The sequence below is a fragment of the Acanthopagrus latus genome, chromosome 23, assembly GCF_904848185.1.
Source record: "Acanthopagrus latus isolate v.2019 chromosome 23, fAcaLat1.1, whole genome shotgun sequence".
NCBI classification, from domain to species: Eukaryota; Metazoa; Chordata; class Actinopteri; order Spariformes; family Sparidae; genus Acanthopagrus; species Acanthopagrus latus.
The window spans coordinates 22,467,475-22,481,456 of NC_051061.1; the positions used below are offsets into that span (position 1 = coordinate 22,467,475).

General features: G+C 45.1%; 1 protein-coding gene across 1 annotated transcript; it reads right to left on the reverse strand.

Annotated features, from left to right (window-relative positions):
• Positions 1–87: 87 nt before the first annotated feature.
• On the reverse strand, positions 88–13,896 carry LOC119014512 (myosin heavy chain, fast skeletal muscle-like). The gene is made up of 39 exons (XM_037089767.1): positions 13,267–13,896; positions 11,996–12,139; positions 11,763–11,919; positions 11,651–11,678; positions 11,451–11,562; positions 11,266–11,358; positions 11,051–11,114; positions 10,798–10,896; positions 10,616–10,719; positions 10,394–10,532; positions 10,194–10,312; positions 9,924–10,073; positions 9,685–9,855; positions 9,289–9,598; positions 9,090–9,181; positions 8,820–8,907; positions 8,622–8,739; positions 8,401–8,524; positions 7,950–8,086; positions 7,611–7,866; positions 7,274–7,516; positions 6,947–7,123; positions 6,717–6,862; positions 6,540–6,630; positions 6,064–6,453; positions 5,856–5,982; positions 5,126–5,244; positions 4,851–5,047; positions 4,550–4,733; positions 4,301–4,466; positions 4,086–4,210; positions 3,702–4,010; positions 3,122–3,325; positions 2,916–3,041; positions 2,663–2,833; positions 1,728–1,832; positions 1,550–1,645; positions 1,310–1,444; positions 88–1,081 (listed from the first exon to the last, which is right to left on the reverse strand). Exons 1-39 carry the CDS (start codon positions 13,468–13,470, stop codon positions 1,058–1,060), a joined length of 5,844 nt encoding a protein of 1,947 aa, XP_036945662.1. The 5' UTR covers positions 13,471–13,896; the 3' UTR covers positions 88–1,057.
• Between the last annotated feature and the right edge of the window lie 86 nt (positions 13,897–13,982).

The following is a 13,982-nucleotide window of genomic DNA, read 5'->3' on the forward strand; positions in this document are numbered from 1 at the left end:
TCGCCCAAAGAAGAAGTTATACCAAAAAAAACATCACTACATATTCAAATATAATCAACAAACACAGGAATTTTTTTTTAAATTCTACGAACATTTATTATTGTTTTTCAACTAAAAACAACAGCAAACAACAAAAACAAGAACATGAAATGTGAAATTTGGTGACCTGGATTTGGAAAATAGACAAATATGATCGATCAGAACAACAAAACGCTCTTCTGGTGATATGAAGAATAAATATAACAAGATGAAAATGTTCCTTAAACTTTCTGTCCCGTGTTTACAGTCGTCGTCTTCTGCTGGAATATTGTTGATTAATATCTAATATTACGGATCGTGTGAGCTGATTAATGAACCAACAGTCTCGTCATCATCGAGCCTGAAGAAGATTCAGCATCACTTCACTTTTATTGTGTTTTAATATTTAATAAGGTGCTTCAGGTAGTTTACTGGGTGTATGAACCAGCCTGTGTACACAAGAAGAAGAAGCAGAAAACAATTAATTACAATTAAATCCATATTATTATTATTATTATTATTATTTTAGCATTAATCTCATTTCATTAGTTGGAGACATGAATGTGTTTAATGTGGCTTTGATAATTATTCAGAATAATAACCTGAAATGAGCAAAATAAACTAAATGTGGTGATTTTAAATGTAATATTCATCATTACTGGATTTATTATGTGATTAAATATGTATAAATGATAATGGTCAGTAATGTACGGAAGCCCAAAGAGGCCAATCACACTTTTATATCTGTAAAACAGGGTCAAACTTTAAGTTATAAGAAAAAAAAGTTCTGTCAGGTGAAAATATTGTTTTTTCTTTGTCAGGATTTTTCTGTGTATGATGAAACAATTTAGATCAGATTCAGAAAATTGATCATCAGAATGTTTTTATTTTACTTCCTCACTTTCCTTCAGGGCTTCCGTACTTTCTTGATGAATCTCTTGATCATATTTAGTGATAAAAGTTCTCATGACACGATATAAATATTGTTTTATAGATTATAAACTCTTTCACTCTCATGCAGGTTTCCTCCGACGCTCAGCTACTCTCCCTGTCCTTCTTGTCCCTGAAAAACAAACACATTCACACAAAAACAATGTTTATTACGACATAACTTAAGAAAAACAGTTAATTTCTAACATCAGCTTTGATCATAGAAGATAAAAACATCATAATCGTTCACTGAAAATGCACTTTTTTCCCCACAACGTCACTAAAACCGAGAATAAACCGCAGAGAAAGTTTTTTATTATATATTATTTATTGTACATATAAATTAAAAGCCGTTCGGTACCTTCGTCCCTATCTCTCGGCTCTTCGCTCGCATCTTGTTGGCCAGAGATTCGGCCACGTCAGCTCTCTCCTCGGCCTCCTCCAGGTCGTGCTGAGCCTTCCTGAAACGGGCCATGTGCACGTTGCACTGCTCCTCCTGCGGGTGAATCATCCATCACGTTGAACATATTGGCGATCCGACACATCGACTGAATCACCGAATTGATTTTTGCTGCTGGTTGTGATTTTGTGATTCACTCACGGCTTCTTCGGCCTGTCGCTTGTACGCTTTCATCTTGTTCTGCAGCTTGTCGACCAAATCCTGCAGCCGCACGTTGTTTTTCTTGTCCTCCTCAGTCTGAAAACACGTGAAACACAAACTTCAGTCGGTTCGAGTTAACAGATGTTTACACCTGCGGTCAGAGATGATGGAACTTTACCTGATAGGTGAGCTCTTTGACTTTCCTCTCGTATTTCCGGACTCCTTTCACGGCCTCTGTGGAGCGTTTCTGCTCAGCGTCCAGCTCGTTTTCCAGCTCACGGACCTGAAAGAGGAGAATCCAGGACAGTTTCTATGATTTCAAACATCAGTAGGACTTCTGTTGAGCTGCTGAAGTCGGGAGAAAATGAACATGTCTTAATATTGTAGTCTGAGCTGCTTTAGTTGCTAAATTTAATCCACCATTACACCATATCACTTTTTTTTTATTTTGTGGCTCAAATCTCCTGAAACATGAGGTGTAAAATCGATCTAATAATTATTCAAAGTTGAGATAAAATTTGATGAGAAAGTTCATCTTTCAGCCAACGTTCACGATCTTTGTGACACATCTGAACAATGTTGTGCAGCTGCAACCAAATTTAAATCATTTTAAACCAGCCTGAAAAAAGTTGCACAAATAATTGTATTTACACGTAATAAATAAATCTGTCTGACACTCTTTATTTGGTCCTTGGAAAAAGCTGCCAAAACCTAAAGCAAATAAACAAATAACTAGCTGAATTACAAAAATGCCATTAAATGCACCAAAAATAATATTAAATTTACATGTAGGCATCAAGTAATTTAGAAAATGGCACATAAATTGATTATTCTGCTTATTTTTTAAAATTTTTGTATCTTTATTTTTATTAATTTACCCTTTTTTATCTACTTTCTAATTTAACTTAGCATTTTACTAGTTGGATTTTTTAATTTATTAAAATATTTATATTTTTATGTCTGTATTATATTTATTTATTTATGTTATTTCTGCTTCTGTGCCGTCTCACTCCTCCCTGAGATCACAGATTTTAACAAAACACACATTTTCTATCACTGTAATTTATATAATATATTTAAAATGTAGATATGTTTGGACTACAGTAAGCGTACCCTGGCCTCCAGCTTCTGAAGCTGCTTCTTGCCGCCCTTCATGGCGAGGTTTTCAGCCTCGTCCAGTCGGTGCTGCAGGTCCTTCACCGTCACCTCCAGGTTCTTCTTCATCCTCTCCAGGTGAGCGCTGGTGTCCTGCTCCTTCCTCAGCTCCTCCGCCATCATGGCCGCCTGGAGGTGTCACCACAAGGAGATTATTAATTATCTTTCAGTCTGTGTGAAGTGAAATAAGATCCCTGTGAGAGCGTCTCACATCAGTGATGGCTTTCTTGGCCTTCTCCTCAGCGTTCCTGGCCTCTTGAACAGCTTCCTCGATCTCGGTGTGCAGCTGAGTCACGTCCGTCTCCAGCTTCTTCTTCGTGTTCAGCAGACTGGTGTTCTGCAAAAAGACAACAGAGATGAGACTCCTGCAGATGAAAAGTGTTTGTTCAATCTGTTTAGACTCTGCTGATAACCCACCTGAGAGTGTAGCAGTCCGGCCCGCTCGCTGACGTCGACCAGCTCCTGCTCGGCCAGTTTGCGGCTCCGCTCCGTCTGATCCACGACCGCTCGGAGCTCCTCGATCTCCGCCTGCATCAGGGTCGTCCTGCGCTCCATCATGGTCACCTGCTCCTTCATGTCGTCCTGACCTCGCACAGACTCGTCCAGGTGGACCTGGGCGTCCTAGAAATACATTAATTGATCACTAAGACGATCTGGATTTTGATGTTTTCTGCCATTCTGCCTCTACTGCACCGAGGAGATGAAGAGGGAAAGAAATTCACCAGACTCCATTATAAAATCGCTCAGTTTTGTGATTTGTTGAGTTGGAAGAAACTTTATAAACTTTGTGAAACGCTTTCAATGACGAAATCTTAATCATTTGGGACTTCTTGTTAATTCGGCATACATCATAAAAGATGTATACATTTATGAGCATATAGAGCGAGAGAAGTATGGCAGTAATGGCAGATGTCAGTGATACGCTGGCAGTAAACAGGCAGTGCTAACTCCTCTGTTTGTACTAACTTCTCCGGTGTCTCGTGTTATTTCTCTGTACCTTGAGTTGTCCCTGGATGTTCCTCAGCTGCTTCTGAGCCTCGGCCGCCTGCCGGTTGGCGTGGCTCAGCTGGATCTCCATCTCGTTCAGGTCCCCGTCCATCTTCTTCTTCACTCTCAGGGCGTCGTTCCTGCTGCGGACCTCGGCGTCCAGCGTGGCCTGCATGGACTCCAGCACCCTCTGGCTGTTCCTCTTCAGCTGGTCGATCTCTTCGTCCTTCTCCGCCACTTTTCTGTCCACTTCGGCTTTAATCTGGTTCAGCTCCATCTGCACGCGCAGGATCTTGGACTCCTCCTGCTCCAGGGAGGCCTGAAAACACACGTTTTGGGTCACTTACACTGTTCTTCAGCTTTATTTCTCGGGTGTGTTTGTCATCGGTCGCACCTCGGCTTCTTCCAGCGACGTCTGCATGTCACATTTTTCCGTCTCCACGTGCTTCTTGAACTTCTCCAGCTCGTGAATCGTCTTCCCGCTCTCCCCGAGTTGTTCCGTCAGGTCTGAGATCTCCTCTGGAACAACACACACACGTTTCATTTTACAAAAAAACCCAAACGTTTTCTCCCCAGCTGTTTGTTTTCTCACACTGACATTTCACTCACGCTGCAGGTTTTTATTCTCCCTCTTCATCGTCTCCAGGTGATCCAGGGCTTCTTCGTACGAGTTCTTCAGTTTGAAAAGCTCCGTGCTCAGAGATCGAGATTCCTTCTGAGCGCTTTCAAGCTCCGCCTGAGACTCCTCGTACTTCTGCTTCCACTCGGCCAGAATCTGAATCCGGTGAAACACGAAGCCATGAATAATTCAGGATGTGATGTAAAGAAATCGATGCTGTGTTCAGCGCGATGAATCACCTTGTCGAAGTTCCTCTGCTTCTTGTCGAGGGTGGCAGCCAAGCTGTTGGAGCGCTCCACGTCCACCATGAGGTCCTCCATCTCGTTCTGGAGTCGCTGTTTGGTTTTCTCCAGCGAGGCACACTTCGAGTTCACAGCCTCGATTTGTTCCTCGGCCTCTTGGAGACGCTGAGCGAGCTTTTTCCTGCCGAAACAGAAAAAAAAACCAAACTCTGGAGCCACAAAAGACTTCACACCCCCTAAATCTTTCTCACCAGACCTTTAATCAGAGTAAAAAGGAGATTATATAAGGTTTGATTACTTGGCCTCCTCCAGCTCCTCGGTGCGTTGGATGGCATCCGTCTCGTATTTGTTCCTCCACAGAGCCACCTCCGTGTTGGCTTTGGACAAACCGCGCTGCAGCTCGGCTTTGGCCTCCTGCTCCTCCTCAAACTGCTCCCGGATCAGATCGCAGTCGTGACGGGCCGACTGCAAACTGTGAGCCAGGGCGTTCTTAGCCTGTAGAGAAAGGAACCGATGAGGAGCTTCGTAAGGAAAAAAAGCAAAGTCATCAAGTGTCTGCAAACACGTGCTCACCTTTGTTTCCTCCTCGATGAGGCGTTTCAACTCGTCGATTTGTGTTGTGAAGCCGTGTTTTCCTCTCGTCAGCTGGGAAATGAGACTTTCTCTCTCTTCCATTTGTCGGGAAAATTCAGCTACAGACGACCGAACAAGAACAAATATATAAGTTACTGTAATTCATCCAGATCTGCCTGCTTTCCCTTGAATGTAAATTAACTGGATGCTTCTCAGCTCAACAACAACAACGTCTCTGTCCAGAGATCATGACCTGGTCACTCAAGACAATCCACAGACTTCTCATGTCGGAACTATTTTCTTTGTTTGCCACAGCACAGAAAGAAGAGTGCATCTACTCAAGGACGAGAGTTAGATTAGTAAGACAGTCAGTCTTGTGGATTTAACATGAAACCAGCACAACAAATATCTTTACGCCTGCGAGCGTGACGCCGCCGGATAATCTTTTAGTAATCCACTGGCCCACTGATGGTAATTCCCGTGACGTATTAACATTCATATTAACAGACTAATCACCAGTTAATTAGTGGATTCAGGATTCAAAGAATCAATTTGTGAATCGTAAATAAAAAATCACAATACTGAAGGAAACTAGTTCCAACGTGAAACAGTGTGTGGATTCATGATTTCTGGAAGGACACACCAGAACGTTCTGGGCTGCAGGTGAGAGGAGTTTCATGGTGAATTGTCTCTTTTAGGAATTTTTAATGACGGCAGGAAGATAAATTACCGTTCTCCGTTTGAAAACGAGCCCTCTGATTGTTGAGGTCGGTGATTTGTCGCGTGTTTTCATCGCTCTTCGTCTTCATCTCTAGCAGCTGATCTTCGAGCGAGCGGCACGTCTTCTCCAGGTTCACCTGGAAGAGCGTCGGCACAAATTCCTCCAGTTAAACGAATTTCTTTCAGCTAAAATGAGACTCCAGATTTAAAAATCTCACCTTGGCTTTTGCCACCGTCTCCATGTTGACGGCCAAGTCGTCGATCTCCATCTTCAGCTCGCTCTTCTCCTTCTCCAGCTTCTGTTTGATCCTCTGCAGGTTGTCGATCTGCTCTCCCAGCTCCGCCATGCTGTCCGCCTGCTTCTTGCGCAGGGCGGCGGCCGTGGCCTCGTGGTGCAGCGTGGATTCCTCCAGGTCGCGCCGCAGCTTGAGGAACTCGGCCTCGCGCTTCTTGTTCATCTCGATCTGGGCGGCCGTGGCTCCTCCGGCCTCCTCCAGCCGCTCGCTGATCTCCTCGATCTCCCTGGAGAGGTCCGACCGCTGCTTCTCGATCTTCGCTCGGACGGCTCGCTCGGCCTCGACTTCCTCCTCCAGTTCTTCGATACGAGCCTGAACACAAACACCATCGTGAGGGGACGGCTGGTTGTTTTCCTTCTGATTAATTTGAGACTTTAATCTGTTTTTTTTTTTATTACGTGAAGCTCCTTCATCTTCTTCTGAAGCTGGTTGTTAATCATTTGCTCGTCTGCAATTTTGCTGGACAGCTGGTTGTTTTCAAACTCTTTCCTGCAGAGACAAGAAGATGCACGAGTCAGTTTAACTCCAGATTTATTTCCTCACTCGTGCTCTACATAATCAGCACACAAGCTCACTTCTTAATCCTCTCCTCAGATTGCTGTTTGTCGTTCTCCAGGTCCATCAGGGACTCCTGGGTGAGTTTCAGATCCCCCTCCAGCTTCCTCTTGGCTCGCTCCAGGTCCATGCGGATCTTCTTTTCTTGCTCCAGCGAACCCTCGAGCTTGACGGCAAATTAAGACACAGTTAATTAAGATGTCGAGCATCCCCCGGTGTTTCAGTTTAATAACCGTCTGCAGTCACTCACGTCGTCCACTTGCTGTTCCAGCTTGGACTTGGCTTTGGTCAGAGCGTTGACTTTGTCCTCCTCAGCCTGGAGATCGTCCAGTCCCTGCTGATGAGCCTCCTGAAGAGCTCGCTTCTCTTTGGTCAGTTTGCCGATGTTTTCATCCTGACCGGCCAGCTCCTCCATCAGGTTCTTAACCTGCAGGAAGACATACAAAGACCTGGACTCACGGGACCTCGTATAATCCTGCAGCTGTCCTCCAAACACAGTTTTAATAACGAGTCGAAGCCCCAGCAGTCCTTCACTCATAGCATGTATTTATATGGATTCAACCTGGTGATGACGAACCTTGTTTTCCGTGGCGTGCTTCTCCTTCTCCACCTTGGCGAGGGTCATCTCCAGGTCGTCGATGTCCTTCTTCAGCTCGGAGCACTCGTCCTCCAGCTTCCTCTTCTTGGCGGTCAGCTCGGCGGTCACCTCCTCCTCGTCCTCCAGCCTCTCGGTCACCTCTTTGAGTTTGGCCTCCAGCTGGATTTTGCTCTTGATCAAGCCTTCGCATCTCTCCTCCGCGTCGCAAAGATTTTCTGAGTCCTGTGAAGATCCCCAGCGAGAACAAGTGCTGATGTTGAATCGTTTGCAGATTAATTTGCGATCATCAGATAAGTATTTTTGCTGTGATACTCACAGATTGCACTTGCAGGAGGAGATTATTCTTCTCCTGCAGAAGAGAAACCATCTTCTCTTCGAGCTCCTTCCTCTTGGAGTCTGACTTGGCCAGATCCTCCTTACATTTGATGAAGTCCTCCTTCATGGTCGCCATCTCCTTCTCCGTCTCTGCGCTCTTCAGAAGTGGCTTTATTTTGAAGAACAGCTTCATCCACGGCCAGTGTTTCACGTTCATGAACGAGCGCAAGTTGTACTGCAGAATCCAGACGCAGTCTCTGCAAGATCACACACCGACGGCGTTTAGTTTGCATGTTAATGCTTCAGGCTCTAGAGGGAAGACTGTTGGTGCTGGTCTTACTTTTGTGCGATTAAGTTGGAGAACTCCTTCCTCATGAGGTAACCACGACACAGCGCTTGAGTCTGAGTCACCAGAGAGGCCAGCTTTTCATCTCGCAGCTCCTCCAGAGTGCCGAGCAGGCCGGCTTTGAAGAAGACCTGCAACAACACAGAGCGTTAAAGCTGCGTCCAGTTAAAGGTCACCAAAAAAATGACAATTCAGTCGGCAGTTCACAAAACAGCACTGCAGCATTCTCCTACACAACTGACGCAGCTGGAGACTCGATTTCAAACGTTAAAAAATAACAGATAAAACATATAAAATGGCTCCATTTAGCTCATCAAGCATAATCCAATCCAATAATTCACTTGACTTTCCATCAGCATGAAGGTGAGTAGATAAGGACTGAATTTTATTTTTTGGGTGAACTCATCCTTTAACCTTAAATCCTTTGCAACAGTTAAACACAAACCTTCGTCGAGCCAAACTTGTACTGTGTGTGGTCGAGGTCAATCGAGCCAAGAAGCTTCTCAGAAGCTTTCTTTCCATCGATGAACTGTCCCTCGGGGATGGCGCTGGCGTTCAGGATTCTGTATCTGTTGGAACAAAGATGAAGGCAGATTATCACAAACTGAGGGACACAGATTAGTTTCCTTTAAGTTTCAGATACTTCAGGTGTGAATCGGTGCTGACCTCTGCTTGAAGTCAGCATACAGGATCCTGCTGGGGAATCCCTTCCTGCAGATCCTGATGCCCTCCAGCACGCCGTTGCAGCGCAGCTGGTGGATGACCAGGTGGTTGTCCATGATCCCTGCAGAGGCGTCAGAGTCAACATCATGTGTTTCATCTTCGAGACCTTCTGTATGTCAAGATGTAAAGTTTTTCTTGTACCTGGTGTTTTGACCTCATTTGGAATCAGACAGCGCACAAAGTGAGGATGGGTGCTCCTCAGGTTGGTCATCAGTTTACCGAGATTTTCCTGCAGGAGATCGACGAGATCGAGATGAGAATATTAAACACTGAGAAGACGAATGATTAGTGATTAGTCCTTTTTGCTCCTTGGTTTGCTCCTTTAGCCCTGCAGCTACAGTTAGCTGTCCTACTTGGTGCCAGGAGACAAATCCAGCAAGAATAATGGACACATTTTCATCACTTCTGTACCCTGAAAACTGCCGACACCGTCTGAAACGAGCCGCCCTTCTTCTTCGCTCCTTTCTTTCCACCTTTTCCACCTCCAGCATCTCCACCCGATTCTACAGAACAGAAACAGAGTGTTATTCAATATCTGTCAAAGTATGAAGTCCGGGTAAAACAGCCCCTGGTCTCTGTATCTTCTCTCATAATTATTCAAATATTTCACCTGCTTCAGCTCCAGAGAATGAAGCGTACAAGAAGGACAACAGCTTCATGGACGACTTCTGGTAAAGCTGCACCACCGACTCGTTCAGAGGGTCTTTGTTCTTCTCCAGCCAGCCGGTCAGGTTGTAGTCCACAGTGCCGGCGTAGTGCACCAGCGAGAAGTGAGCCTCCGGTTTGCCTTTGACCACCTTCGGCTTCTGGAAAGCGTTGTTTTTCCCAAGATGCTGGTCGTACAGTTTGTTCTTGAAGGAAGTGTCCGAGGCCTTGGGGAACATACACTCCTCTTCAAGGATGGAGAAGATGCCCATCGGCTGTCGGGTGAATCGCAGGCGTACATTATAAACACAAGGTCGCTAAAATGAGATAAAACAAACACTGATGTTCAGACGAATCCAACCTTCTCTATGAGCTCGATGCAGGCGGCCAAATCCATGCCGAAGTCGATGAACTCCCAGTCGATGCCCTCCTTCTTGTACTCCTCCTGCTCCAGCACGAACATGTGGTGGTTGAAAAACTGCTGCAGCTTCTCGTTGGTGAAGTTGATGCAGAGCTGCTCCATGCTGTTGTACTGTGACGACAATTAACCGTTAACTCAACAACACGGAGACACCGAAACTGAAGCGTCGCAAAACTCACGTCGAATATCTCGAACCCGGCGATGTCCAGCACCCCGATGAAGAACTGCCGCGGCTGCTTGGTGTCCAGCATCTCGTTGATTCTTATCACCATCCACAAGAACATCTTCTCGTACACGGACTTGGCCAGAGCGCTGACGGCATTCGTGACCTGATCGGGAGATTTTAAACAAACATGAATAAATGACTTTTTAATGCAAACAGCAGCCGCACTCATTGACATTTTTAAAGCTATTATTCTGCTGTCGGGTGTTAAATCTCGTGTCAGCACCTGAGGGACCGTCTGGCCTTTGGTGACGTACTCGTTCCCCACTTTGACTCTGGGGTAGCAGAGGCCTTTCAGCAGGTCGGCAGAGTTCAGACACATGAGGAAGGCCACTTTGTCTGCCACTGAGAGATAAACACGACATTTTGTATTCAACATCATCTGCTGCGTGTTTTCAAAGACAGATTGATCTGATGGAGCCTCACCCTCGGTGCCGTCGGGCTCCGCCTGCTCCTCGCGCTGCTTCTGCTTGAACTTCATGTTCCCATAATGCATCACAGCGCCGGTCAGCTTGTAGATGGACATCTTCTCTTCGTTGGTGAAGCCCAAGATATCGGTGGCCATCTGCGGTATTAAATTCAGCGTGAGCAGGCGACAGTGACGTGCGTTGAGTGATTCAACGGGAGGCGAGAGACGGTGAAACTCACGTCTGTGGCCAACAGCTCCTCTTTGTCGTCGATGCTGGCCACCGAGATCTGCCCCTGACTGATCATGGGGAAGTCGTACGGGTTTGTTGTTATCAGAAGCATTTCTGAGGAGGGAAGCGTCAAGAAGTTTTAAAGAGTTTATTCTTTAACACATTGTGAGGGATGGAATATCCTCGTCGTACCTATCAGCTCTGATTTGTGTCCCGTCATTATCTGATAGAAGATGTGGTAGCTCCTCTCCTCTGACAGCTGGAACGTCACTCTCGACTTCTCCAGCAGATCTACAGTCGAATAAACATCGATCAGTGACACGAACAGCTCCTGAGCCCATGTGGTGATGTCCTTTATATACCTGTTGTGTCTGCCCTTAAATATATCATCTATTTATTGGTTTTAATCGATTATACAGCAGTTTGTTTGATTGGAAAAACTTACAGGTTTCAATGTCGGCGGAAGCCAGTTTTCCTGTGGTTCCGAAGTGAATTCTGATGAATTTACCCTAAAAAAAAAAAAAGTCAAAATAAAATCCAATTAAACTGAGAAGACCGCACAAGAAAACATGAAAGTGTTGTTATTAGATTTCAGGAATTATATTAGATGATTTTGTGAGATTCTCTCCCGAAGATCTCATTTTTAGGGCTCATACTCACAAATCTCGAGGAGTTGTCGTTCCTCACAGTCTTGGCGTTCCCAAACGCCTCCAGCAGAGGGTTCGCTGAGATGATTTGATCTTCCAGAGTCCCCTGGAAAAAAAAAAAAAACACAGCCGGCCTCATGAGAATCCCGCAGTCTTCCTCTTTTTATCTCACAGCTCGTATCTCGTCGAAGGGATTACCTGCATTTTGCCGGGCGAGTGCTCCTTCTTATCGCCACCAGCAACTGCGATTGTCGCAAAGTACTGGATGACACGCTTGGTGTTGACGGTCTTCCCTGCGCCGGATTCTCCACTGACAACACAGAATAAACAGACTGAACACAGCTGGAAAGAATCAGTCTGCACATTTTCTTATTTAATTAACATACGACACGACTCACGTGATCAGGACAGACTGGTTCTCACGATCTGCAGCAGATAAAACAACACTTCAGGAGTCGTGTGGTTCGAGGCTCTGTAGCTCTGCGTGAGGCTCACATCACTCTTTCTTACCTGTGAGCATATTTTGATATGCGTTATCAGAGACGGAGAAAATATGCGGCGGGGCCTCCATGCGCTTCTTGCCCCTGTAGGCCGCCACCACCTGCGGGTCGTAGACCGGCAGCCACTTGTAGGGGTTCACCGTGGCACAGAAGAGGCCGGAGTAGGTCTGCAGAGGAGGAGACTCAGTGTGAGATTCACTCAGACGCATGAAGAGACGATGAACCTCCCATCGCATCGCTCACGTAAATCATCCAGGCCGCGTAACGATCCTTGAGGTTGAACAGCACAGACGGCTCGTTGAGGTGGGTCATCATGGCCATGTCCTCCATCTTGTCGTACTTCGGGGGATTCATGGGGTGGCAGTCCTCTTCTTTGACCGTCACCATCTGGACAGATAACGTGACAGGAGGAGAGAAGATGCAGCACCTCATTACAGCCCTTATAACACAGCATTCATGCTGCAGAATTAAAATAAATCAGCAACAGGAAAAGAAAAACAGCACATTAACCTGTTCCTACTCCTGGAAATGTATCTAGAATCATCCTGAAACGCCTGCGTGGCCTGTTGTTGAACATCTGGAGGACAGGTTTGATTTTGGGCTCTTGTAAAAAGTCATAAGCTGATTTTTTTTCCCCCCTTAAACTGTCAGAAGCTCTTTAAGTTTTGACATTAATCTAAAGGCGTTTGAACACACTGAATTATGTATTTATGAGCCTGTAACTGCCCCTAAAACACAATAGATCAACATTATATAGTCTTTCATGGTCCAAGTTCAAATTTAATAGTAATATCACTGAAAATAAACAGAAAAACCTCTTCATTTCATTTTTACACTCATTTTTTTTCATTCAAATAGTCAAAAACAAACACTTAGGTGGAAAAAAAAACTGCTTATACAAACAGCAAAACTCATGAAACAGCACTGCGAAAATATAAAATGTAAACATAAAATGTAAAGATGTTGGTTTCTTTAAACAAATAAAGCATCAAACCTGCTGAGATGTGAAGTCATATATCTGCATTTTGCATGTTACAGCCCATTTATTACAAATCACACCTTCTTTACTCAACACTATCCAGTTTTAAAGCAGCTGCAGTGTTTTACATTATTTAATGTGTTTTTTTTTTCCACCTCCGCCTCGAGTTCCAGCTCATTTATTTACAATATGACTTCACTGTTCTGAGTGATATATTATTTTTGGATGGTAATTTGACAGAAACATAAAGTGTGATAAACCACTGATGTAGGAGACAGAAATGATCTTTTAGACGTTCAGTATTGATATCTTGGCGACAGACTTACAGGGTTGAAATTTAAAGTTTTTTCAGTTTAACGTTGTTATGACAGAACCAAATCTGACTTCATGCAACACCATGTTTTGGTCATCCGACTTTGGAGCATTAGCCGACCTGATGAAGGTTAAACATCCGTCACATTTTACCGTAAATCCCCCAAACTGCAGCTTCTTGGATTTTTTGTTTATTGCACTTTTTTTCCCGCTCCTTATTTACCTCATCAGCTGCCGTCTTCACGGTGACTTGGCCACCATCTTTGCTCTGGATGACTGCTTTGATGTACAGCTCCTTGGCGTCAGGAACGAAGCAGGCTGTCCGGGCATCAAACGGCCGGTTCTGAGCCTCAATCCGCTCCTTCTCGGGTTTGCGGAGAAAGATGGCCGCCGGCCCGTACTGGGCCATCTCGGCATCGCTGCTCATGTTGATACCTCAGGATAAAAAAAGAAAGAAAGAAGACAAACTCAGGTCCCATTAATCCTTGAAATATTTCCAACTAAATAATGTCTTCTGTTGTTTCTTACATACCGGGTCAACAGTCCCTTGTAGAGTCGGGTCAGATATTCTTCAGTGCTGCAGGTCAAACACAGATCCGCCAACGCTGACAGCCACCAGAAGAGAAAATGATGGATCTTACCGACGGTCAGTCGCTAAGTGAAGCCCAGCAGGAGGCTGAGGCTCCTTTTATCAAGACGAATGTGCTGCTGAAGCGAACCGGACGCTCCAAACTAGGCAATGTCACTCCTTTCAAACATCAATCAAGTCGCATTATCGATCTGTGGGCCGCTCTTAAATATGGGACGGGATCTTGGAGTGGTAATAGGAAGATGTCGGCAGCAGCAGGCGATGATCCCCGAGCACTATTTTTACATGCCTTCCATTCTGTCATTAGCTGCTTAACGGGTGTGTTGTGTTCGTGTCCAGCGAGACGACAT